The sequence below is a fragment of the Neophocaena asiaeorientalis genome, unplaced genomic scaffold (genome assembly GCF_003031525.2).
Source record: "Neophocaena asiaeorientalis asiaeorientalis breed wild unplaced genomic scaffold, Neophocaena_asiaeorientalis_V1.1 scaffold275, whole genome shotgun sequence".
In the NCBI taxonomy this organism is placed as follows: domain Eukaryota; kingdom Metazoa; phylum Chordata; class Mammalia; order Artiodactyla; family Phocoenidae; genus Neophocaena; species Neophocaena asiaeorientalis.
In genome coordinates this window covers 4,343,075-4,370,312 of record NW_020173679.1, presented here as the reverse complement: position 1 = coordinate 4,370,312, position 27,238 = coordinate 4,343,075, and the positions used below count along the sequence as shown (strand labels likewise).

The 27,238-nt window shown below is 45.0% G+C and overlaps 1 protein-coding gene across 1 annotated transcript in view; it reads left to right on the top strand.

The window, feature by feature from the left end:
* FHAD1 (forkhead associated phosphopeptide binding domain 1) overlaps positions 1–27,238 on the top strand; it is a 133,766-nt gene that overhangs the window by 10,440 nt on the left and 96,088 nt on the right. The window contains exon 3 of the mRNA XM_024749888.1: positions 14,682–14,888. Coding sequence (XP_024605656.1) covers positions 14,682–14,888 — 207 coding nt within the window. The remainder of the gene's footprint in view (positions 1–14,681; positions 14,889–27,238) is intronic.

The following is a 27,238-nucleotide window of genomic DNA, read 5'->3' as shown; positions in this document are numbered from 1 at the left end:
TGTGTGTGTGTGTGTGTGTGTGTGTGTGTGTGTGTGTGTGTGTGTGTGTGTATTATTTCAATAAACCTTGTTTTGAGGAAAAGAGAAGCGAAGGTTAAACAATGAAGGGCTGACTGACCCTACCCCCTCCCCAGGGACTCCCCCAGTCCCACCCTGGGGAGGTTCCAGGATCCCTAGAAGACTGAGCTCTAGGACAGCCCAAGTCAGCACAGGGCTGCAGCTGGGAGGGTGGAGATGGAGGAGAAAAAGAAAGAACAGACATGACAGGGGGATGAAATGCTGGTGTCCGCACCTCCACCCTCGGTGGTCAGTGTCCTGCCAGCCGGCTCCTTTCTCATGGGTGGAGCCATCTCTCCAGCCTGGGTCAGCCCTTCTCACGTGGGATCTGAGGGTTGTGAACCAGACTGAATCTCACACACACACACACCAGATACCATCCAGCCAGATGACTCTCGTCCCTTTTCCTGGCCCCTGCCAGTTCTGGGCTGCCACTCAGAAAAGAACCAGAGCCTACATCATAATCTTGTTTATTATTATTAAACAAGGCTGCTGGGATTGTCCTATTACTTGCATCATTTCACGGACGTCCAGGTATGTCTGCTCTGTCAAAGGACGCACACAGCTGTAACTCTGATGGGCATGGCCACATTGCCCACCAGAGGTTTCCGGATGTGGTGTCCTGCCAGCAGTGGACGCCCATCTCCCACTCCCTCCCCAGCCTAGGGTGCTGACCACCCATTGGATCTGCACTGATCTACGGGGTGAAGTAGGGTACCTGTGTCATTTTAATTCACATTTCTCTTATTCTAAGCGAACACCTACATCTTGAGACATAAGGTGACAGGTGGACTCTCTGTGGGGAAATCCACAGAATGGAACAGGCCTGGGAGGGTGCACTTGCTGGCTCCCCATCTGCATCCCACTTGTCCTCCCGCCTGGGTCGTGCTCCCGTCCGCCCCCTCACCCCCACCTCACCCCCGGCTTCTCCCCAAGTGCTCCTCGCTCTGGGGGTTCACCTGTTTGGTCTCGCCAGTCCTCAGGGAATGTTTTGTCCCCTGTTTGGGAACTGGCGGCCGATTTCATTGGTCAGTTCCCACCGCAGCAACTGATGGACCTAGTTTCTCACCGGCAGATGGAGGGCTTCCAAGAGGAAAAAGTTCAGAGGAAAGGGCTAGATCGTGATCTCATTTTTCTCATTTTTTTTATTGTGGTAAGACATGCATAACATAAAAGTTACCATCTTAACCACTTTTATTAAGTGTGCAGTTCAGTGGCGTTAAATCTGTTCACAGTGTCGTGCAGCCGTCACCCCCACCCGTCTCCAGAACTCTTTGAATCTTGCAGAACTGAAACTGCACCCATGAAACAACTCCCCGTGCCCCCTCATCCCAGCCCCCGGCAACCACCATTCTGCTTTCTGTCTCTATGACCTTGACTACTCTGGGTATCTCACAGAAGTAGAATCATAACAGTATTTGTCTTTTCGTGACTGGCTTCTTTCACTGAGTATAATGTCCTTAAGGTTCATCCATGCTGTGGCATGTGTCCAAATATCCTTCCTTTTTTAAGGCTGAATAATATTCCATTGTGTGGCTTCACCACATTTTGTTTATTCATTCATCTACCGATGGACACTTGGGTTGTTTCCACCTTTTGGCTGTTGCAAACAATGCTATGAACGTGGGTGTATAAATATCTCTTCAAGCCCCTGCTTTCAGTTCTTTGGGATATATACCCCAAATTAGACTTGCTGGATCATATGATAATTTTATTTTTAATTGTTTGAGGAACCGCCATGCTGTTTTCCATAGTGGCTGCACCAATTTACATTCTCACAACAGTGCACAAGGGTTCCACTTTCCCTGCGTCCTCACCAACACTTATTTCCCTTTTTTTTTTTTTTTTCCCGTGTCCCCCGCATCGGCAGGCGGACTCTCAACCACTGCGCCACCAGGGAAGCCCTCCCTTTTTTTTTTATAGTAGCCATTCTGATGGATGTGAGATGAAAGAAAGATAATAATCTTTTGAATAGCATACGTAATACAAACAGCTACAGCATACATTTATGGACTACTTACTGTATCTCACATGGCTTTATACATCATCTATGTATGTTCTGTATATATATTTATAGAATTATATCCTCAGAACAAATCCTGTGCAGGTGAGAACTACTATTATCATTATTATCCTCATTTGATGACATGGAAATGGGACTCAGAAAGGTTAAGGAACTGGCCCAAATCACACAGCTAGTCGGGGGAGGTGGGGCTGAGTTTCAGACTGAGCTGACTCAAGCTTCTAAAAAAAGAAGCTTCACTTTTTGAGTGTAAATTTAGCTTTGGGAACATCTAATATCTAAATTGGAAATTCTCAGTTAACTGCGATAACAAGATAATTGACTAAGCCAGGGAAATTCCACCCTGTGGAATCCAGAATGGGGGCTGTCAGTGAAATGTGAGATGAATGTTCTCGTGATCCTCATTCATGCAACAGGCTGAGGTGGCGCCATCTAGTGGGGGATTTGGGTAAAGAGGAAACGTTGACCTAGTGCTTTCCCAGGAAGAGGAGCATTGGGGCTGTTAAGTGGGGGCCCAGCAAGAACCACCACTCATCTCTCCAATCCAGCCAGAGTAAGTTCTCTGCTTATAAGGACTGGTGGGATTAGATTAGTCCCACCTGGATAACCCAGGATAGTCTCCCTCTTTTTTTTAATTTTTTTTTTTTTTTTTTGGCTGTGTTTGGTCTTCGTTGCTGAGCACAGGCTTTCTCTAGTTGCGGCGAGCGGGGGCTACTCTTTGTTGCGGTGCACGGGCTTCTCATTGCAGTGGCTTCTCTTGTTGCGGAGCACGGGCTCTAGGCGTGCAGACTCAGTAGCTGTGGCACGTGGGCTCAGTAGTTGTGGCTTGTGGCCTCTGGAGCGCAGGCTCGGTATTTGTGGCATACAGGCTTCGTTGCTCCGTGGCATGTGGGATCTTCCCGGACCAGGGCTCGAACCTGTGTCCTCTGCACTGGCAGGTGGATTCTTAACCACTGCGCCACCAGGGAAGTCCCCAGTGCTCTTTTAAGAGCACTGATTAGTAACCTTGATATCTGCACAGTCCCTTTTGCCACATAATGGAGCATATTCCCAGGTTCTGGGGATCAGGGCATGGGCATCTTTGGGAGACCATTCTGCCCACCACATTAATACTACCACCTGACTGGACCGTTGCTTTGGGACTGGTCTGAGAGCCTTCTGGAGGAATCAGTAGGATCAATGCCACAGGCCATGGAGAAAGATGGCTGGATGAGCTGGAAGGTGATAACACCATTACCAAGAGGGGAAGAAGCAGGATTGGTTGATGAGCACCTCAACATCCAGGAAGCAGCCAGGCAGTTTGGGGCCTGGAGATGAACCAGGGGTTGGAAATACACATCTGCGAATCGAGGGGGTGGTACAGTGGCCCCAGCCCATGGACAGAGTGAGGAGGAAATGGACATCTGAGGGGAGAGCAGCCCGACGTGGAGACCTGGAAGCAGTCAGAGAGGTGAGGGAGCCAGAGAGCTGTTGCCAGGCTGAGGGTATTAATAACAGAGACAGCTTGCTTTGTGCCAGGTACTGTTCTTGGCACTTTCGAGTGCACTAACTCATTTCCTCCTTAGGAGGTTAGTGTTGTTTGCCCCACTTTACAGATGAGGGCGTTGAGGCACAGATAGGCTGAGTATCCTGCCTGAGGTCACAGAGGGAGGCTGGGGCACTGCGAACCACGCTCGGGCAGTCTGATTTCAGGACCAGCCTCTCCTGAGGCCTTGCCGGTCCACAGGGCTCTCCCGGGGAGACCGGGGAGGAAGGATCCAGCTGACAGGGAAGCAGAGAAGCTTCTTCTTTCCTTCCACTCCCAGACTCGTCGTCTCACCAGCGCCTGGCCATTTCCTCATTTCCTTATTCTTTTGAAAACCCCATTTTTTTTACTATTTCTGCACTACATCCCTTTCCTGAGGCAGTGGGGGGATGGGGCTGGGGGATGGGATAACCAAGAACCAAAAGGTTAAAAGAAATAGATAACACACACACACACACACACACACACACACACACACACGCACACGCACACACACACACGAGTTAATTTCAAAAATGTTATCCCTTGGGCTTCCCTGGTGGCGCAGTGGTTGAGAGTCCGCCTGCCGATGTAGGGGACACGGGTTTGTGCCCCGGGTCCGGGAAGATCCCACATGCCGCGGAGCAGCTGCGCCCGTGAGCCATGGCCGCTGAGCCTGCACGTCCGGAGCCTGTGCTCCGCAACGGGAGAGGCCACGACAGTGAGAGTCCCACGTACCGCAAAAAAAAAAAAAAAAAAAATGTTATCCCACTCCTTTGAACATTTCACCAAGCAGTACCTTTTGTCAATCCTACGAAGCCCAGCTTATCAAACTCATTTTTGCTGCTCAGGGAGCAACTGAAGAGAAGCAAAGAACCATGCCCCAGGCTGCACAGCTGGAAGGTAGCAGAGGTGGGACTTGAACTCAAGGCTTTCTAACTCCAGAGCCCATCCTCTTGCTCTTAATAGAGAACATTTCACATTTGCCATATGTTCTCTCCTAAGGGCTTTTGTATGTATCATTTATACGTCACCAGTAACTTATAAGACTGTCCTTTTGTTACCTTACAGATGAGGAAACTGAGGTATCACTTGCCCAAGGTCACCCTGCTAGGAAGTAGGAGAGCTGGACTCGAGCCCAGTCTAATAACCACCACATTGTCCTGCTTCCCCAAGCCCTGAACCATCAGGCCACGTGCCTCTCTCTGACAACTGTGTCACATGTCACAGGGAGGCCGAGAGCCCGAGGAGGCCCCCGAGGGCAATGGCAGTGGGTTGAGGACCCAGCGGGAAAGGAACGCTCTTGAAGCCATTTGACAATAAAGGACAGGAAGGGGGAAGGGGAGGCGTTTCTAGGCCGAGGGGATGGTAAGCACGTTCACAGGTTAGACGGAAGTTACACTGTCAAGATGAGGATGCTAAAGCAGAGATGGTTGAGGAGAGGGACCAGACCAGGGTGGAGTGAAGGCAGGACCACCCGGAGGCCCTTGGCAGCTAAGAGAAGCCTTGAAGGTCCCATCTGAGAGCTTCTCCATGCCTGGGAAGTCCAGGTCCTGGCGGGGGGCTGAAGGTACATTCACAGGGGTGTGGAGTGATGGACGGGAGTTTCATGAAGGGCCTCCACAGGGAGGGGGCAGGGCTCAGAGAAACCACAAAGGTTAGTGCAGGGCCCAGAGCTAGTGTGAGTGAGGACTGTTCCCACCCCCAGAGCTGAGGGTTGAGGGGCAGGGGCATTTCCTGGCACCCGGAGACCCCGAGGGCTGGGTAGAGTCCTCTCACGGAAGCTGTGTGGCCCCACAGAAAGGAAGCCAGGGGAGTAAGTACCCCAACCTCTCTCCTCCCTCCTCTGACCTCTAACCCCCCATTGGCCAAACCCAACCAGAAACCAGAGGCAAGGAGCCCATCAGCCCATGATGTAGCTGCACAGGTGGGCCTGCTGGGCAGAAGGCGCCGTGGAAAGGGATGGAGGAGGGTCAGGAGAAGCAGATGGAGGATGCCGGCAGGTGCAGGAGGTGAAGACCTAGGAGGCTGTTGTCAAAGTAGAATGAAAAGCCTAAGAGCAGGGACTTGCTGGCTGGGGTGCCCAAAGGGCACTGGGCCAGCCTCAGGACAGGAGTGTGAGGGTGGCAGGAGGGTTTGGGGGCCGGGATGGACTTGAAGGAGCTGGTGGGCTTGAGCAGGGCCCAGGCTGGGTGAGTGTAGGGCATTACCCACAGGGAGGGGAAGGGGAGCAAAGGCTATGTGACTCAAGGAGAGGACAAGAGAGAGGATAAGGAAGGCCGGGATCGGGAGGTTATGGTCTGAGATGGGGCTTCCCAGTTCCAGGTGATGCAGGATTGAAACCTAGCTCCAAAGGACGGTTCCAGGTACACGTCGAACCTCAGCGACAGCGTCAGCGAACCTCAGGGCAACGTCATAACTAAGCTTCCTGGGGAGGCTTCCTCAAAGCGCAGGAGTCATCAGAGCAGAATGGTCATTGTTAATAGATGTTTAAACGTCTCAATATTTTATGGACTCACTATATACTTTTTAAAGATATTTAAAATGCAGGAGCCTTTAAAAAATGCACTTGCTTTCTATATTAGGTCCTGCCTGTCTCCTCTCTCATTATTAAATCACTCTCCACTCTGAAAATCGCAGGGTACAAATCAAAGGTGCAGGTTGTGGAATTAGACTTGGGTTCAAACCCTGACATCGCCCTGTGCCAGCATCTTGACATTGAGTGAGTCACCATCTTAGCCACTTTTTAAATCGTGGTAAAATACATTTACATTTTACCGTCTTAACCACTTTTAAGTGTACAGATCAGTGGTTGTAAGTGATTCACATTGTTGTGTAACCAGTCTCAGAATTTTCCATCTTGCAAAACTGAAACTGTACCCATTAAACAACAACTCCCCGTTTCCCCCTTCCCCAGCCCCTGGCAGCCCCCATTCTATTTTGTTTCTGTGAGCTTGACTACGCTATGTACCTCACACAAGTGGAAGCATACAAAATTTGCCTTTTTGTGACACTTATTTCACATAACGTCCTCACGGTTCATCCGTGTTGTAGTATGTGTCAGAATTTCCTTCCTCCTACGCTGAATAATATTCCACTGTATGGATGGACCGCATTTTGCTTATCCAGTCGTCAGTCAGTGGGCACTTGGGTGGCTTCCACCTTTTGGCAATTGTGAATATGCTACTATAAACACGAGTGTACAAATATCTCTTTAAGTTCCTGCTTTCAATTCTTTGGGGTATATACCCGGGTGTGGACTTGCTGGATCATATGATAATTTTATTCTAAATTTTTTGAGAAGCCGCTATACAGTTTTTCATATCAGCTGCACCGGTTTACATTCTCAGCAGTGCGTAAGTGTTCCCCTACTCTACATCCTTGCCAACACTTGTTATTTTCTGTTGCTGTGTTTGGTTTTCCTTTTTTTTTTTTTTTTTTTGCGGTACGCGGGCCTCTCACCGCTGCGGCCCCTCCCACTGCAGAGCACAGGCTCCAGATGCGCAGGCCCAGCGGCCATGGTTCACGGGCCCAGACACTCCGCGGCACACGGGATCCTCCCGAACCGGGGCATGAACCCGCGTCCCCTGCATCGGCAGGCGGACTCTCAACCACTGCGCCACCAGGGAAGCCCTGTTTGTTTGTTTTTGATAGTAGCCATCCTAATGGGTATGAGGTGGTATCTCACTGTGGTTTTGATTTGCATTTCCCTAATGACTAGTAATGAGCATTTTTTATATGCTTGTTGGACATTTGTATATCTTCTCTGGAGAAATGTCTATTCCAGTTCTTTGCCCATATTTGATCAGGTTATTTGGGGGGGGGGTTGTTGTTGTTGAGTTATAGTTCTCTATATATTCTTCGTATTAACCCTTTTTCAGATTTGTGATTTGCAACTATTTTCTCCCATTCTCTAGATGGCCTTTCACCCTGTTTATTGTGTCCTTTGATTCACAGAAGTTTTAAATTTTGATATAGTTGAATTTATCTATTTTTGCTTTTGCTGCCTATGCTTTTGGTATCATATCCAAAAAAGCATTGCCAAATCCAATGTCATAAAGGTTTCCTCCTGTGTTTTCCTCTAAAAGTTTTATAGTTTTAGACTACGTTTAAGTCTTTGATCCACTTTGAGTTAATTTTTGTATATGGTGTAAGGTAAGAGTTCAACTTAATTCTTTTGCAGTCTTTCCCAGCATCATTTGTTGAAAATACTGTTCTTTCCCCATTGAATAATCTTGGCACCCTTGTCCAAAATCATTTGACCATATATGCAAAGTTTTATTTCTGTGCTCTCTATTGGTCTATGTGCCTGACCTTAATGTCAGTATCACACTGTTTTGATTACTGTAGCTTTGTATGCAGTAAGTTTTGAAACCAGGAAGTGTGAGACCTCCAGCTTTGCTTTTCTTTTTCAAGATTATTTTGGCTATTTGGGCTCCACTGAGATTCCATATGAATTTTAGGATGGATTTTTCTATTTCTGCAAAAACTGCTATTGGGATTTTGATAGGGATTACATTGACTCTGTAGATCCTGCTGCGTAGTAATGACATCTTAACAATATTAAGTCTTCCAACCCGTGAATACAGGGTGTCTTTCCATTTATTTGTGTCTTTAATTTCTTTCAGCAGCACTTTGTAGTTTTCAGTGTACACATCTTTTACCACCTTGGTTAAATTTATCCTAAAATATGTTATTCTTTTTGATGCTATTGGAAATGAAATTATTTTCTTAACTTCCTTTCCAGATTGTTCATTGTGAGCATATAGAAACACAACTGATATTTGTGTGTTGATTTTCTCTCCTACGATTTTGCTACTGAATTTTGTTTATTAGTTCTAAGAGAGTTGTGGTTTTTCATGGACTCTTTAGGATTTTGTACATGTAAGATCATGTTGTCTGTGAACAGAGATAATTTTACTTCTTCCTTTCCAATTTGGATGCCTTTATTTCTTTTTCTTGCCTAATTGCTCTGGCTAGGACTTCCAATACTTTGTTGAATAAAAGTGGCAAAAGCAAGTATCCTTATCTTATTCTTGATCTTAGAGGAAAAGCTTTCAGTCTTTCACCTTTGAGTATGATGCTACCTGTGGGCTTTTTCATATTTGACCATTATTATGTTGAGGTAATTTCCTTCTATTCCCTGTTTGTTGAGTGCTTTTCTCATGAAAGAGTGTTGCATTTTGTCAAATGCTTTTTGTACATCAATTGAGATGGTCATTTTTTCCCTTCTTTCTGTTAATGTGATGTATTATTACATGGATTGATTTTCATATGTTGAAACATCAAGTCTGCGTTCCGAGAATAAATCCCACTTGGTCATAGTGTATGATCCTTTTAATGTGCTGTTGGATTCAGTTTCCTCATATTTTGTTGAGGATTGTGGTCTCAGTGTTCATAAGTGATATTGGTCTGTAGTTTTCTTGTAGTGTCTTTGTCTGGGTCTGGTATCAAGGTAATGCTGTCCTCTCACTTCACCTTTTGAGTCTCAGCTTCTTCATCTCTAAGATGGAGATAATAATAGAACCCCTGTTTAGGGCTATCATGCAGATTACATGAAAAAAATGCACACAAAATGCTTCAGCAGGGCCCAGTTCACAGGAAGCCCTCAAAATATGTTAGATGATGATAAGGATAATAATAATAAATAAATAACAGTTCATCTCATAGTTGGACAGCTCAGTAGGATGGAGCTTATACAGTCAGTCTGTATTAGCAGCAGGGCATCTGCCCCGTAGTAGCATTTAGCAATTTTCCAGGTAAAGGGAGCGAGTGATGTTATAGGGCAGAACTAGGAAGCTGTCTCCTGGCCTAACACGTGGTAGAGGCGCACCCAATTTTGTGGAGTCATTTAAAACTTCCTGCTTGCTTTGATTTCTTAATAATGGCTTGACAGTTTTTGAGGAACTGAAAGTAGTGAAGCCTGGGAAGAGAAAAACAAAATGTAACACACAGAATTCCTCTCATTTATGGGTTATCAAAGGTTCAAAGGACACAAAGATCAATGGGAATGGTGATGAAGATGATGTGGGTGACATTTTCCAAAGAACTAATGTGTTTTAATTTTTTTAATACTTTATTTTTTTGAACAGTTTTAGGTTTACAGGAAGTTGAGCAGAGAATACAGAGAGTTCCCATATATCCACGCCTCCAATACACACCGTTTCCCCTATTATTAACGTCATGCATTAGTGCGGTACATTTGTTACAGCTGATGAAACAATATTGATATGCTATTATTAACTAAGTCCATAGTTTACATTAGGGTTCACTCTTTGCGTTGTACGTTCTTTCGTTTTGACAAACGTATAGTGACAAGTATCCATCATTACAGTATCATAAAAAATATTTTCACTGCCCTAAAATCCCCTGTGCCCCTCCTCTTCATCCTGAGCCCCAGAGCCCCTGTGCCCCTGGCAAACACAGATCTTTTACTCTCCTTATAGTTTTACTTTTTCCAGAATTTCATACAGTTGGAATCATACAGTATGTAACCTTTTCAGACTAGGTTCTTTCACTAAGCAATATGCATTTAAGATTCCTCCATGTCTTTTTGTTATTTGATAACTCATTTATTTTTATCACTAATATTTCATTGTATGGATATACCACAATTTGTTTATCCATTTACCTTTTAAAGCACATCTTGGTTGCTTCCAGTTTTTGGCAATTATGAATAAAGATGCTGTAAGCATGTATCCAAAATAAATGAGTCTTCATGGATATAGAGAACAGACTGTGGTTGCCAAGGGGCAGGGGGTTGGGGGAGAGATGGAGTGGGAGGTTGAGGTCAGCAGATGTAAGCTGTTACATATAGGATGGATAAACAACAAGGTCCTACTGTATAGCACAGGGAACTATATTCAGTATCCTATGATAAACCATAATGGAAAAGGATATTTTAAAAAGAATGTATATATATGTATAACTGAATCACTTTGCTGTACAGCAGAAATTAACACAACATTGTAAATCAACTACACTTCAATAAAATAAATAAATAAACAAAGTAAATGAGTCTTAAAAGTCAACAATAAGAAACCAAACAACCCAACTTAAAAATGGGCAAAAGAGCTGAACAGACACCTCACCAGAGAAGATCTACAGATGTCAAATAAGCATATGAAAAGATGTTAAACATCATATATCATTAAGGAACTTCAAATAAACATGAAATACCTCTTCATTTATTTAGACTACTTTGATTTCTTTCATCAACATTTTGTAGTTTTCTTCATATACCTCTTCATATAGCTAAGTATTTTGTAAGATTTATTCCTAAGTACTTTTTTTTTTTTTTTGGTGCTAATGTAAATGGTGTTGTGTTTTTAATTTCAAATTCCGCTTGTTCATTGTCGGTATAAAGGAAAGCAATTGACTTTTGTATATTGATTATGTATCCTGCAACCTGGCTATAATTGCTCATTAGTTCCAGGAGGGCTTTTTGTCAGTCCTTTGGGATTTTCTGCATAGACAATCATGCCATCTGCAAAATGGGCAAAAGATCTGAACAGACACCTCACCAAAGAAGATTTTTTTTTTTCCTTCCCAATCTATATATCTTTTATTCTCTTTTCTTGCCTTGTTGCATTAGCTAGGACATACAGTACAATGTTAAAAATGAGTGGTGAATGGGGACATCTTCGCCTTATTCCTGATCTTAATTGGAAAGTTTCTAGCTCTAGTTTCTCACCATTAAATATGATGTTAGCTTTAGGGTTTTTATAGATGTATTTATCAGGTTGAGGAAGTTCCCCTCCATCCCTAATTTGCCAAGAGTTGTTGTGGTGGTTTGGTGGTTTGTTAGTTTATCATGGATGGGTGTTTAATTCTGTCAAATGCTCTTTTTGCATCTACTGATATGATACTGCAATTTCTCTTCTCTACGCTGTTGATGTGATGGATTACATTAATTGATTTCTAAATGTTGAACCAGCCTTGCATACCTAGAATAAATCCCACTTGACTGTGGTGTATAACTCTTTTATACATTACTGGATTCCATTTGCTAATATTTTGTTGAGGATTTTGCATCTATGTTCATGAGAGGTATTGCCCTGCAATTTTCCTGTTTTGTAATATCTTTATCTGGTTTTGCTATTAGAATAAGTTTGGCCTCACGGAATGAGCTGGGAAGTGTTCTCTCTTCTTCTATTTTCTGGAAGAGATTATAGAGAACTGGTATCATTCTTTCCTTAATGTTTGATAGAATTTACCAGTGAACCCATCCAGGCCCGGTGCTTTCCACTTTGGAAGGTTATTCATTATTGATTCAAATTCTTTACTAGATATGAGTCTATTCAGAGTATTTATTTCTCCTTGTGTGAGTTTCAGTAGATTGTGTCTTTCAAGGAAATGGTCCACTTCATTAAGTTATAAAATCTGTGGGCATAGAATTATTCATAATATTCCTTTGTTATCCCTTCAGTGTCCATGAGATCAGTAGTGATGCCATCGCTTTCAGCTTTCATTTCTGATTTTAGTAATTTGTATCTTCTCTCTTTTTTTCTTGGTTATCCTGCTAGAGGTTTGTCAATTTTATTGATCTTTACAAAAAAAAAAAAGCTCTTTATTTTGCTGATTTTCTCTGTTGTTTTTCTGCTTTTTATTTCATTCATTGCTTCTTTTCTTCTGCTGTGGTAAGCTTAGATTGCTCCTCTTTCTCTAGTTTCATAAGGTGGAAGCTTAGATCTTCTTTTCAAATGTGTGCCTTCGATGCCATAAATTTCCCTCCAAGCACTGGTTTCACTGCATCTTGCAAATTTTCACAGGTTGTATTTTCATTTTCATTTAGCTCAAGATAAATTTTTATTTCCCATGAGACGTCCTCCTTGACCCATCTGTTATTTAGAAGTGTGTTGTTTAATCTCCAAATATTTGGGGATTTTCTAGCTGTCTTTCTGGTATTGGTTTCTAGCCTCATTCCGTTGTGGTCTGAAAACATACTTTGCATAATTTCTATTCTTTTAAATTTGTTGAGGGATATTTCGTGGCCTGGAACGTGGTCTGCTTAGTGAGTGTTCCATGTGAGCCTGAGAAGGATGTGTGTTGTTGTGGGATGAAGTTGCGTGGTTGCCAGTTAGATCCAGATGACGACAGTGCTATTCAGTTCAACTTCATTCTTACTAATTTTCTGCCTGGTGGATCTGTCCATTACTGACAGAGGGCTGTTGAGGTCTCCAGCTACCATGATGGATTCATCTGCTTCTCCTTGCAGTTCTTTCAGTTTTTGCCTCCCATACTTTGATGCTCTATTGTTGGGCACATACAATGAAGGATTGTTATGTCTGCTTGGAGAATCTACCCCTTTATCACTATGTATCGCCTCTCTTTATCCCTGATAACTTTCCTTCCTCTGAAGTTGGCTCTGCCTGAAATTAATATAGCTACTCCTGCTTTCTTCTTGTGTTTCAGTATTTTAAGTGCCAACGTGTTTGGTAGGAATTTGCAAAGTGGGTAAAGGCACAGTCATTTGAATCAGGCAAACCTGGGAACAAGCCAAGCGAGTCAAACTGGCTGACTGTGGGCACACTTAATCATTCTATGCCTCAGTTTCCTCATCTAAAAAATGAGTAACTATCGGACCTACTGTACAGCACAGGGAACTATATTCAATATCTTGTAGTAACCTGTAATGGAAAAGAATCTGAAAAAGAATAGATATTATATATATGTATAACTGAATCACTTTGCTATACACCTGAAACTAACACAACATTGTAAATCAACTATACTTCAATAAAAAATTAAATTTTTTTTTAAATGAGGAAGTATCCCTTTGAATTATTGTGAAGATGAAATGGGATAATGCAGTAAGCACTTAGCAAATTTCCTGGCATTTGTGTAATTGCACATAATGTGTAATTAATATATTCTACTAATATATGCGGTTATATTATTATCTATTCATATAATATAAGCTATTGGTTATAATTATATTGTGGGACGTTAGTATAGATTTCTAAGTCCAAGTACTCTCTATGAAAGCTGGATGAGGCACTCTGAGAAGAGTAACTTAGAAAATAATTGCAAAGTCTCAGGCTGGAGTGGATGGCTCATAGGCAGTGTCCTGAGAAGACAGAAGACTTCACACGTGCCCTGCAGCCCATAGTACGGGGCGCCGGGGCCAGGGGGAATGTGATATTTCCTCCTTGGTGCCGAGTTTTGTGCATTCTTCTTATTAAAGTGGTTACACAGGAGGTTTCTGACCCCACTGACAATTCACTGTCTGGGGTCTCTCTCTTTTGGGGGAAATGTGGCCACACCAGGGCCCCTATTGAAAAATAGATCATCTTTGGTTAGATAAATTCTGATAAGCTTTTAAGAAGCAACAGTAATAATTAATCACATGGGAAAAACCTTCATTGTACACCAAGGCTTTTAAAAGGTAGTTATAAAACTATGTTTTGTGGTGTGAGCTCAATTGTGTTTAAACTTTTTAAAAAGATTGTAAGCATAGAAAAAAGACTGGAAGGATGTGAACCATCGTGTTCACAGTGCCTGCCTCTGGGGGACGGGATGCTAAGTGATTTTAATGTCTTCTTTGTGTTTTTCTCTAGTTCTCATTTTCTGCATTATTACCAAAAAAATGTTATTTTAAAAATGAATAGAACAAACAAATGAAAACAACAGTTATTACAAAACCTCCCCTTAACTTTAACACTTGCAATAAATGGACAGTTGTCACTTGCCAGCTGACCTTTCTGGTTTGTGTTGGGCCATTTCTGCTGTCTTGCCATTCAGGACAACCAAAAGGATACTTGCATGGGATCAGAGAACTATAAAGTGGCCAATTCCCCCCGAGTTCCCTCTTACCTCTGTGTTGCCTGACTCCCTACCCAAAAACTGGGCATCTATTCTGGGTCTGCTGTCAGGGTCTGGTGACCCTCCACTCACTAGCTGTGTGGCCTTAGGCAAGTCACTTAACCTCTCTGACCCTCAGCATCCTCCTCTTAAAATGAGGATTGCAGTGACCATCCAGCCAGATGAAGTGGTTAGCACATTGGGGCACCCAGTGTCAGTGGCACTAGTAAACGTTAGGGCCCCCCTTGTTATTCCTGTTTTCCTGGCTCTGACTGTCCCCCTTCTCCATTTCAGTCTACAGACATCGACAACCATCACGCGCTCATTGAATATAATGAGGCCGAGAGCAGCTTTGTTCTCCAGGACTTCAATTCCCGCAACGGCACATTCGTCAACGAGTGCCACATTCAGAACGTGGCTGTGAAGCTCTTACCCGGAGACATCCTGAGGTTTGGGTCCGGAGGGCTGACCTATGAACTGGTCATCGAAAACCCAGCCTCGGTGAGTCCAGGCCCCTGCGGGGAGGGGGTGGGGTGCAGAGGCGCCGTGTTGTGTCACCTTCCGTGCAGCCTAGGGCTCAAATACGGCCACGGGTGGAGTTCGTCTGGAGCGCGTCGTTCTGCTTTCGCGATTCCGCGAAGTTCAGACCCATCGCGTGGGTGCCGGGGGAGAGCGAGTCCTCACGCCCTCTTCTGGGCATTTCGTGGAATTACATGCAAGAGTTGCCTAGCGACCAGCCCGGAGCGAGAGCATTTTCCTGAAAAGTGAAGCTTGGCGAGGGGAGGTGGAAAGCAGGTGTGTGCTTTTGAAGATGCAGAGATGGATGCTTCCTCTTTAGGCAGATCAGTGCTCTGCAACTTCCTAGCTTTGCGGCCTCGGCCAGGGTTCTCTGCATGCCTGGGTCTGGGTCTTCTCAGCGGTGCAGGGCGTTGAGAGAGTATCTATGTGTAAAAAGTCAAAGTCTCTGGCGGGAGTAGACGCTTGAGGCCTGACAGCTGTTATCACATCGGATCAGAAATGTTCCCGGGATCAGGACCTAAAGTATGGCCCCAGGTTAAGCGGAACGTAACCCAAAACTCGCCCAGCAAAGCTCAGTCACAAGAAGTGTCTGGTTCAGTAGGGAGGAAGGATGGGGGCTGGTTAGCAACACAGTCCTGGGTCAGAACCCCAGCTCTGCCACTGGCCTACTCGGTGTGCTCTTGCACAAGCCATTGGACCCCTCGGAACCTCGGTTTCCTCATCTACAAAATGGGGCCAACGACAGCAATGACCTTGCAGGCTTATCTCGAGGGCTAAATGAGATGGTTATCATTGTAAAACTCCCAGAATAATGCCCATTCGTGGTAAGCACGCAATTAATACCTGCCATGTGTGTCCCAGAGAGACGGTGTGTTAACCTCACTCACCAGCCCAAGAACGCTGCATGGACTGAGACCTCCGAGGCTTAAAATCCTTTCTGGGACGAGGCTGGGTATAAATAAATAAAGTTTAGGGAATCTAGACAGAATCCTGGGGTGTGGGTCCCCTAGGCAGCCCTAAATACTCACTCAGAGAAGACCAGCAGCATCCCTCAGGCCACAGGGCCCGTGACGCCGCATCTACCACGTTTGGCTTTGAAAATCTGGGGCAGTTTTCTCCTGCGGCTGCTCAGACCCATTTTCCTCCTTGGACCAACATTAAAGTGTGCTCACTCGTGGGATGCACTGGGGTCCACTGGCCTCCCTGAGGAGGGGCTCCTGACCCCGCAGGTGTTGACATGATCAGGGACTCTCAACATGGGTTCTAAGGATCCCCCTCATCAGAACCACGTGGGGAGCAGGCCAACAGTGCAGGTCTGGGCTTCACCCCAGGCCTGAGGACTCATACTTAAGGATTCCCAGATGAAATACAGGACACCCAGTTAAATCTGAATTTCAGATAGCAACAAATAATTTTTATGTACCGGTGTGGCCCAAATATTGCAAGGAACCACTTATGCTAAAAAAATTATTTGGTGTTTATCTGAAATTCAGATTTAACTGACACCCTATAGTTTATTATCTATTTATTTATTCACTTATTTATTTATGCGAAATCTGGCAACCATACATATCCTCCCTGGGAGAGGGGCCTGGGAATATGCATTCTCACAAGCTCCCTGATGATTCTGATTCCCAATAGTAGGGAAACCCAAATTTAGAATCATTTGTATGGAACACTTACAGAATTTTTTAGGGATCAGAGAAAAGGGGATTTCAAACTCCCAAGCCTGAAAATCCAAGTTCGCAAAGTTTGATTCAATGTGCCCCAACATGCCTGATTACAAGAATTTTTCAGGAGCGTTCAGGAAAACTACAGGTTCCCAGGCCCCCTCCCTGGGAAGTTCTGACTTTGTGGCTTTGCCCGTGGGGGGAAGAAGAGGGGGAGCAGCAAACAACATCTGCATTTTTTTCTTTTTTTTTCCTACAAAGATATTTATTGAAATATTATTTATAGGGGCATAACATTTGAAACCTAAATTTCCATCAAAAGGGGGCATTGTTAATAAATTATAAGGAGTTCGTTTATGTATGGAATACTGTTCTGCCCTTTGAAAACACAGCTTTATTGAGATACAGTTGACATGCAATAAACGGCACAGGTTCCAAGTCCGTAAGTGGATGGGCTTTGACATATGTGTACACCTGGGAAACCGTAGCCACAATCAAGACAGTGAACAGCTCCTTCATCCTCCAAAGTCTCCTCCGATCACAGCACGTGTAGTTTGCTTGCTTGCTCTTAACAGCTTCACTGAAGCACAGTTTACAGAAACTTCACCCATTTTAAGTGTCCAATTCAGTCAATCTTAATACATTTACGGAGCTGTGCAGCCATCACCACAACCTGCTTTCAGAACATTTTCATCCATTTCTATCACCCCAGACCTCGGAGAAACCTTGGAGGTACTTCACTTGGGGGTTTGTTTTTAACTTTTAATTTTCACAATTGTGGTAAAATACACATAAAATTTACCATCTTAACCACGTTCAAGTGTATAGTTCACAGTGGCATTGAATCTATTCACGCTGTCATGCAGCCGTCACCCCCATCCATCTCCAGAACTTTGTTCATCTTCCCAAACTGAAACTCTATGCCCATCAGATAAACCCCCCTGCTTCCTTCCTCCCCTCCCACCGTGCTTTCTGTGTCTGTGAATTTGACTATTCTAGGTGCCTCATATAAATGGGATCTTATGTCACTTAGTGTGATGTCCTCATGGTTCATTCCAGCTGAATAATATTTCATTGTATGGATTTTGTGTATCTGTTTATCTGTTCATCCATCCACTTTGTTTATCTGTTCATCCATCCATGGCCACTTGGGTTGCTTCCACCTTTTGGCCATTTTGAGTAAGTTTGTCATGAACATGGGTGTACAGATATGGAATGGGGACTTTAGTTGACAAGGTGCTTCTTATATAATTGTGGGAAACAGTGCTGACGACCTCTAACCTTGAGTAGATAAGACGGAAGAAGATGCTTTGTAAGAGCGGCAGGAGGAATCACTGACGTGAACAGCTAAGCGACTCACCTGCTTTCCCTTATTTCACGCTCACAGCAACCCATGAGATGGGTTCTCCCGTGATCCCCATTTTACAGACAAGGAATCTGAAACTCAGAGAGGTTAAGTAATTTCCCCAGGGCCACACAGCTAGTCAATGCAAATTAAACACTATCCCCACTTGCGGAAAAAGGAGGGGAGAAAACCATTTAGCCTGATGCTAGCTGGAGCAGTAGCCTTGACTGGTTTTCACACAGAGGAAAGCATGCTCTCACGGTCACTCGAATATACACGGATTTTTTTCAATTCTTATTCAATACACGCACTTGCACGTTGCTTCATTCCTCGGGTGACTGCAGGCAGCCGCACAAGTGTTGCCCTGGCCTGTGCCCAGGGCACTTGGCAGGACTCTCTCCAACCCCACCTTCTCAAAAGTGCTCTCTGCCGGGGCGTCCCCAGCTTGAGAAGCTTCCATCCGTGACGCTCTTATTCATGGAGGGGCCCTTTGCAGGGCCCGCGTGAGGGCGGCCTGTGGACTGACTGACACGTTCCTACAAATTCCGCTTCCTGATGACCCCAACCTGCTGGCTGTTTAAAAGAAGAGAAAGAGGGCTTCCCTGGTGGCGCAGTGGTCGAGAGTCCGCCTGCCAATGCAGGGGACACGGGTTCGTGCCGCGGAGCGGCTGGGCCCGTGAGCCATGGCCACTGAGCCTGCGCGTCCGGAGCCTGTGCTCCGCAACGGGAGATGCCGCAACAGTGAGAGGCCAGCGTACGGCAAAAAAAAAAAAAAAGAAGAAGAAGAAGAGAAAGAAAGAGGGGAAAAATGGAGAGGTATTGAAGAGCATCTCTCATCAAATATTTTGAAGCCCAATTTTTCTAAGAAATTCGTGGCCGTCTTGCTTCCGGCATGTTCTTGTTTCCAATTGATTTTGGGGTCCCTGGTGAGGGCGCTGTGTTTCCTCCTTGGGTGGAGTTTCCACGGAGGACTGCCCTGCTCTCATACAGGTTAAGTATGATGAGAACTTAACCGACAAAGAGTTCCCAAATGAAAGCACTTATTTCAGGTTTTGTGGTGACCATAACCAATAGAGGAGGGTGTGACAGCGTTTTATTGGGGGAGGGGGGTGAGGTGCGGGGCGGTTAGGAATCCAGATGTGTTCGCAGGTGTCACAGTGGTTAGAGCACGTGCCCTGAGGTCAGGCTGACTCCAGCGCCGTCCCAGCCCTGCTCTTGTACTGGCTTTTATACTGGACGTGCACGAATCATCTGCCTCTCAGAGCCTCGGTCCCCACTCCTGTGACAATATTTCCTACCACCTTGAGTGACCGTGGTATTCAGTGGGCAAAGTACGTAAATTGCCGAGTCCAGCGTCTGGCACCTAATAAGCACATGATAACCCTCAGCTTTAGAGTCAAGCAGACCAGCATGGAGCAGCCGGGATGCCTCCTTTGTACGTGTCCTTCTGGACAGGGGAACCTCCCCAGACCTGCCCCCACTAGCACATAAATACATTTGCAGATAAATTACCCATAGAACAACATACAAGATGAAAAAAGATAAAGAAAAACTCTTGTTTGACAAAGTACACTGGCAGCCAGGATGTGCCCAGGACCATACTTTGTAAATCATAGCTCTCTCATCAAAGTATTAGCTAGGGCTGCCATATTGCACAACTCCAGGGTCACCATTCACAACGTGGTCCATGTGGATGGCGCCCACTGAAGCTGTGCAGGACATAACCCGCAGGGCCGTTTGCGATGCCCTGAAGCAGCCGTTGATTAATACCATAGAGTCTTGGCACCAGGTGTGGGAAATTGAAGTCATACGGTCAGGTGTGCCTGCCGTATTGTGGGTTTTGTTTGTTGTTGCCTTTATTCGTGCTTTCTGAGCTCTGGAAAAGGAGGTGTAGAAACAAGCTGTGCTAGTCACAGTGGCGCCATTCTTACAAGGCAGCTGAGTAAGGAAACCCACGTCACCCATATGTATAAATCATGTCTTTCTCTGTTCTGAAAGACGGCAAAACTGAGGGAAGTGGCCAGAATAAAAAAGGAAGCCAGGCGCCACAAATGACGTGCCGAGTTGCTCCATGAGGGGGTTGACAGCTCCTTGGCAGCAGCCCCCATCCCCATGATCCTGGATACTGTCTTCTGTCCCTGCAATGTCATGACGTCCTGTCTTGAGAGAAGAGCGCCCTCTGTCGACCAATATTCCTTGCTGCTTTAATGGGGAAGCTCTGCAGAACACAATCGAGAAAGCGAGGGCTTTGGAGTTTGATGGACCCAAGTTGAAATGCCAGCTGCAACTGACTTTACCTTTCTGAGCTTCAATTTCCAATTTCTGCCAAGGAGCTACTCATTAATCCCAGGTCCCCTTTCCCCCTTCAGTTTTTTTTATGGAGGTCCCTGGGACCACCCCTATCATGGCATAAACTGAGGCTCAGAAAGTTTCAGCGACTTCCCCAAGGTTAGGCATCAGTCATATAGATCCAGAGCCAGGATTAAAAGCCAGCTCTCCTGAGTCCCTTGGAGGCTTTTCCTAATAGCACAAAGCATCGTGGGGCCGTGAGAGCTCAGGCAGGTCCTTCACTGCCCAGCGGTTAAGGAAGGTCTTGAAATTCCCAGTCCAACCTGCAATTTCACACGCTGACAGGGGATGATTCATTATGTGGGTAAAAACGAAAGCCACTGATAATAGAAGAAAATGCATTTTCAGTTATCTGGCTTCCTTGCTTGTTTGGTTGGCTCCACTAACTTTTTTTTCAGCTGCACCAACGCAGGATCTTAGTTCCTCAACCGGGGATCAAACCTGCACCCCCTGCATTGGAAGCGTGGAGTCTTAACCACTGGACGGCCAGGGAAGTCCCTGGCTCCACTAACTTTTTTTTCTTTATTTTATTTATTTTATTTATTCATTTTTGGCTGCGTTGGGTCTTCGCTGATGCACGCGGGCTTTCTCTAGTTGCGGCGAGCGGGGGCTACTCTTCGTTGCAGTGCGTGGGGTTCTCATTGCGGTGGCTTCTCTTGTGGCGGAGCACGGGCTCTAGGCGTGTGGGCTTCAGTTGTTGTGGCACACGGGCTCAGTAGTTGTGGCTCACGGGCTCTAGAGCACAGGCTCAGTAGTTGTGGCCCATGGGCTTCGTTGCTCCGCGGCATGTGGGATCTTCCTGGACCAGGGCTCGAATCTCTGTTCCCTGCATTGGCAGGCGGATTCTTAACCACTGCGCCACCAGGGAAGGCCATCCACTAACTTTTTACCAGGGATATTGCTGCCGTTCCTGGACAAATTCAGTTGCCCCCTTTCTTCTTCTTTTTTGATGATGATGATAATACCTGATGGCTAATGTTTTATGCTCATTTATTACGGACCAGGAAGTGTTCCAAGCATTTCATGTGCACTATGTCACCCACTTCTCACAGACTAAGAAATGGCTGTTATTATCCCTATTTTTTACAGACAAGGCACAAAAATAACACACTCATCAGGGTCACAGAGGAGGAGCAGAGCAGGGAGCTGGACCAGATTCTGTGTAATGCCAAATCCCAAGTTCTTAACCAGAGGTTGGCAAACTATGGCCCAGGGCCAAATGCAGGCCATCGCCTGTTTTTGTAAAATTTCACGGGAACATAGCCATCCCATTCATTTCAGTATTGCCTATGTTGTCTGCTACAACGGCAGAGTTAGCTGGGCAGATCATATGGCACGCAGGGCTGGAAATATTTACTGTCTGGCTCTACAGAAAACATTTACCAGCCTCTGCTTGTAACACTATGCTGTGCTGCCTCTTTCATTTTACTTGGTTTCTGAAAGAAGAACTGAAAATAGAGGGGGGAGCTGGGGAGAAAGAACTCACTCAGATTGAGCCTTACTGTGTGCCGGGAAATGTGCTGGTTAATAGCTTAAGTTTACTGAGGAATAAGAAAAAACAGACAAGCTGGAAAAATAAATTTTGAACAGTCTTTTCAACACGTCTTTAAAAAAGAGCTGGAAATATGTGGTTCTAAATATACGTACACATATATATGCATTTGCTTATATAGTAATAATACAATTACATTGACATATATCTGATAAATATACTAGACATTAACATATTATATATACAACAGATGCATGTTATAAATGTTACCTGTTTCTTCAACTGGAAAGTTTTCTTTTAAAACTGTGGAATGTTGGGAATTCCCTGGTGGTCCAGTGGTTAGGACTCAGCGCTCTCACTGCTGAGGGCCTGCTGAGGGTTCAATTCCTGGTCAGGTAACTAAGATCCCACAAGTGCACGGCGAGGCCAAAAAACTAAATAAATAAAACTATGGAATGTCTTCCCTGGGTCACTTTTGAAGCAGAAATTTGGGGTTTGTAGCCTGAAGCCTGCTGTAGCTAGAGAACTATTTGTCTGTCAAAGTCTCTCTAAGCAGCGTTTTACTACTTGTCTTATGATCGGTTCCTTGGTCTTAAATCATTCTTCTGTGGAGACGCTGCTTTACTTTTATACGTTTAAAGGTAAATTTGGTGCGTGATTACAGTCTGGTGGGTTTTATCTGAGCATGTCATTACCTTTAAAACAACTTTCATTCTGAGTACATAGTGATGCTTACGCTAAAGTCTCCATAAGCATACTGTCCAGGAAATGTTACTGTTTGCAAGTGTCAGAAAACCAACTAAAACTAGCCTAGGCAAAAAAAAAAAAAAAAAATGCTCATGTAACTGAAAAGGCCAAACGCTGCAGCTTAGGCCCAGCTGGATCCAGGCGCCCAAATCATGGTCAGGAATCTGACTCTTTCTTCCCTGTTAGCCTCACAGTCTCAGACAGACTCTTGCCTCACCTGTAGGAAAGTGGCCCCCAGCAGCCCCAGCACCCTACAGAGTAGCAGTGGCTTGGATCATGGGGCTTCCCCTGAACCAATCACTGAGGCCAGGGGCAAGGAATGTGCTCTGATTGGCCGGGCCTGGGTTATGGGCTCACCCCTGGAGTGGAAGGGTCAGAGTTATATGGACTCGGGATTGTCAGGGAAAGGGTGTCTTCCCCGCAAAAAATTAAGGTGCCCGTCCAGAAGATGGAAAAAATGGATGCGGGGTAGGCAAAAACAAAGAAGATGTCCATGACATTAGGAAGCATTCCTATTGCCTAAGTGGAACCTTCCTAACGGGATTTGCCGCTAGGGTTCTGGGGGGAGGAAAATGACGAATAATCCACTTTTCCATTGGAAAAGTCCCAGGCCAGTCTCCAAGGAAGCAGAGTTGCTCATTTCTCTCCTCTGGTGAACAGGTGTGATGAGAAGCTCAGAGTCGGGGCCTTAGTTGTTCATCCCCAAGAAGGGTGGCGTTTCCACGTTCCTGGGACCTCTGAATAGGGCCCGTTCTTGAGGAAGATGTGGCTTTACTGTACCCGGGGTTGAGAAGCCGGCAACTGAGTGAATGACCAGCGACCATGGTGCCCTTCACAACAAAACCTCTTTCTGGTCAAGCTCTGTCATCTCCTACCTGACCTTGTAGGATTTCCTCTACCCTGTGCTCCTACAGGTCCCGTGGGGACCTACTGATGTGTTGAGAAATCCTGGGGCTGGGTGTTTTATATCAAAGGCGATTTCCCGAGACCAGTGAAGTGGAGGGCACGGGGCAGCAGACAGCCTCAGGCTTGGCATCTGCCGCAAAAACTCACACAAAAGGACCCCTGAGACTGCGTTGCCACCAGGTGTCTACAGACGATGCAGATGACATCAGGGGAGGTGGAGATGGGAGCGCGGGCTGAACCCTTAGCATTCTGCTGAGACAGAACCCAGACCCGGCCAGGAACCGGGCCGCTTCCTGCTTCCTCTGGCAGACCACACCCTTTGTTACCAAACCAGAGCCACAGTGCTCCTTCTCTTCACTTAGCTGATGATCATTCATTCATTCATTCATTCCGTCTCTCAACCTGGCAAGACCGAATTGAAGTAGGGCCAAGTCCAGGGGTAGCAAAAGCTATTTGCAAAAATCTGGCTGTTTTCTCATTAGATTCTATTTCCCATTTTATGGACTGACCAGGAAGCTGATTAGAACTTAAAAGGAAAGGAAAAACCGTAAGATTGAAGATTTACAAGAAAATGGGGGCTGGGAAAAACCCAAACAAATGACTTTTCTGAACAGCTCAAAGGGACTTAATTCTATTAAGTTCCAAAACCTAAAAATAACGTATAACTTGGTGGTTCTGTGTTCTAAATGTATAATCCTGATTTCTCACACTGAAACCCCGTACATAATGTACCCTTTTCTTGGGGACTTAGAATTATTACCCCTCTCTGAGTTACGGTGACACCCCGGGAGCTGTTGAGATAAAGGCCATTTGTCCTGGCACCAAGTAGCCCCCTCTCCTGGCTTCTGAGATCTACTGGCCACGTTTTATAGTCTCCATTCTGTCTTTCCAGGTCCATGGCTCCTCCGTGCTGTGGTCAGTGTGCCTGCTTGGCACCATCACCCCTACCCCCCAGGCCCTTCCAGACCTCCACATCTCTGTATGTTAAATTCTTTTGTAAAGAAGACGGTCTCTTCTCCCTCCTTTATGTATTTACTCACTAATGGATCTATGTCAGTATGGACTCGTGTATACTTATTTTACACTTTGAGTTATAATCCAATACTCATTAACTATTTCATCGCTCAAATTCTTCCAGCCTTGGCCACTGGGAGCTCTTTCAGGTTGGTTGCTGTGTCCTTGAGCATCTCCCCACCTTTTCGTTTGGGGCACTTCCTTACTCTCTGCTGTTACAAGATGCGCCTGGCTTAGCATGTATTTTCCCCATCCCAGCCCCAGAATCAAAGTCCTTTTTATTTACACTCTGTTTGCCAACTGTTCAGCTCAGTCAACGAACACCTACCATGAGTAGCAGGCACTCTGCTGGGTGCCAGTACAGCCAGTGATTGGCTGGTAAGTATTTAATGACCAGCTCTCTGGAAAAAGTAAAGTACATGCATGCATAGCATAAGGTTTACTGATACAAAGAATGTGTAGCACAGTCTTTCCACATAACAAGAAATACAGTACTCTTTCTTGTAAATTCTATATAGCCAGCTGAGTCTCACGGAATGCTTTCATTGACTTTAGCTGAACTCTTGTATCCACAGCCAATTTCTCATTGCAGTTGACGAATGAGAGAGCTCCCGACCTGAGCTCTGGTGGATATTTTGGGATATTTTGGATTTATGAATAATACAAGTGAAAAAAGAAAGACAAAGACATTAGAAGAACATCACACGTTCATCAGTGACATGAGTGACTTTTTTGCTGCATCAGAAAATAATTTTCAAATACTGGAAGAACGTTTCCCTGATTTTTTGTTCTATTCATAACATAATGGCTAAGACACAACATGCTTTTTTGTATAATCTGCATTGTTAACATTTTCTCCATTACCGTCTTAAGCCTAGGCAATCAACAAAACAAACAAACAAAAAAAAATCAAGCTCTACATGAACCACCATTATTAAACCTATTTGTAAAAGTTTTTAAAAATCAAGCCCTGATTTATAACGTTTCCTGATTTCTATGGTGTAATACGCCCTCCACGGTCAATTTCAAGCTCCCAATGACACATCCCTGAATACAGAGATGGAAAGAGAGGTGTGGTAACACATCACTATGTAGCATTTCCAACAGACACATATAGTAGAGCGAAATAACCTCAAGAGCATACGTAATAATAAAATAGAGTAAAATAATTAGGAAGGGGTGAGTTAAGTTTGTATCACCTTTGTTTCTGATATAATTTAATTGTAAATTTATGTAAGTTAATTCTTATTAATGGCTGTGTTTATCAACCAGTTGGCAAAATTCCTGGTCATTTAACAATCGGTTCTCTGGGCGGGTACCAGCTGGCCCCAGCACTCCCCTGGTACAGCAGTGAACATACCACAGGTCTTCCCGGATGGAGGCTGGGGTCCTCTGAGCTGCTTCCAGGGCATGGCATGTACCAGATGAATAACACTTCCATAAGACAGTTGTCAGTGTTCCTAGAAAATCCCGTTTCTAAGTAGCCCATGCGATGTCTTGTGGTTTTTCACACCATCTAATGCTCATTTCCTTTTTTTAACTTGGAAAGTATCCTATCATTCACTAACCAACCATCTAAGGTCTGTTGGTGAGTATGGAAAGCAGGTAATAAATCATGACTTCGAGTAACCTAGAAGTCCTAAGAGCACAGGTATTAGAGTCAAATAGTGTCACCGCTTCCTGGCTGTGAGGCCTTGGGCAAGTCATTTAACCTCTCTGAGCTTCAGTTTCTTAATCCACACAATGAGGGGTAAAATGCCTCCTCCAAGATTATTCTGGAGATCAGATGAGACCACATGCCTTAAGTGCCCAGCAGAGTCTGTGGCACATCTGTGGCTTCTCTACACAGTGGCTCATAGCCGTTGTATTGTCCACAATTACTTACAAATGGCAGAGCAGATAACAAGCTCTCCAAGGGCAAGGTCTAAGTTTCCACCTTCTCTGCAGGCTCCAGGGCTTCCTGGCAGAATTCATGTGTACTGTAGGCACTCAATGTGCAAACTACCTTGAATTTTTTTTAGGGTCTCCCATTCAACCTACACTCTTTACAGGGTTAGGAGCAGACGTTGGAGAAATAACACAAAGAACAAGTAGCTAATATGAAAAAAAAATGGATAGTGATTTCTTGAGTAAATCATTGACCTGTGTTTATTAAAGCTAATATAAATTCAGCCGTGGATGTGGTCATGGTTAATCCAGGTGGTTGACAACCTGCTATTTTAAAGGTAGTATGGAAAAGAAGTCAGGAGTATAACATATGCTACCTCAAAAACAAAACAAAGAACCCAACCATGGCAACATACCATACGGTCAGAGAACAGACACAAAGAAAGAGAAAAGGCATTAGCATGTATTTTTAAATTAAAGTTTCTAAAAACAGACTTGGGGACTTTCCCGGTGACACAGTGGATAAGAATCCACCTGCCAATGCAGGGGACACAGGTTCGAGCCCTGGTCCAGGAAGATCCCACATGTTGCGGAGCAACTAGGCCCGTGTGCCACAACTACTGAGCCTGCGCTCTAGAGCCCACGAGCCACAACTACTGAGCCCGCGTGCCCCAGCTACTGCAGCCCATGCGCCTAGAGCCCACACTCTGCAACAAGAGAAGCCACCGCAAGGAGAAGCCCGAGCACTACAACAAAGAGTAGCCCCGGCTCGCCGCAACTAAAGAAAGCCTGCACGTAGCAACAAAGACCCAACACAGCCAAAAATAAATAAAATTAACTCTAAAATAAATAAATAATAAAAACAGACTTGTTGATAACTGACCTTGACCCCATGCTTCCTGTACACCCCAGAGCTGGCTTT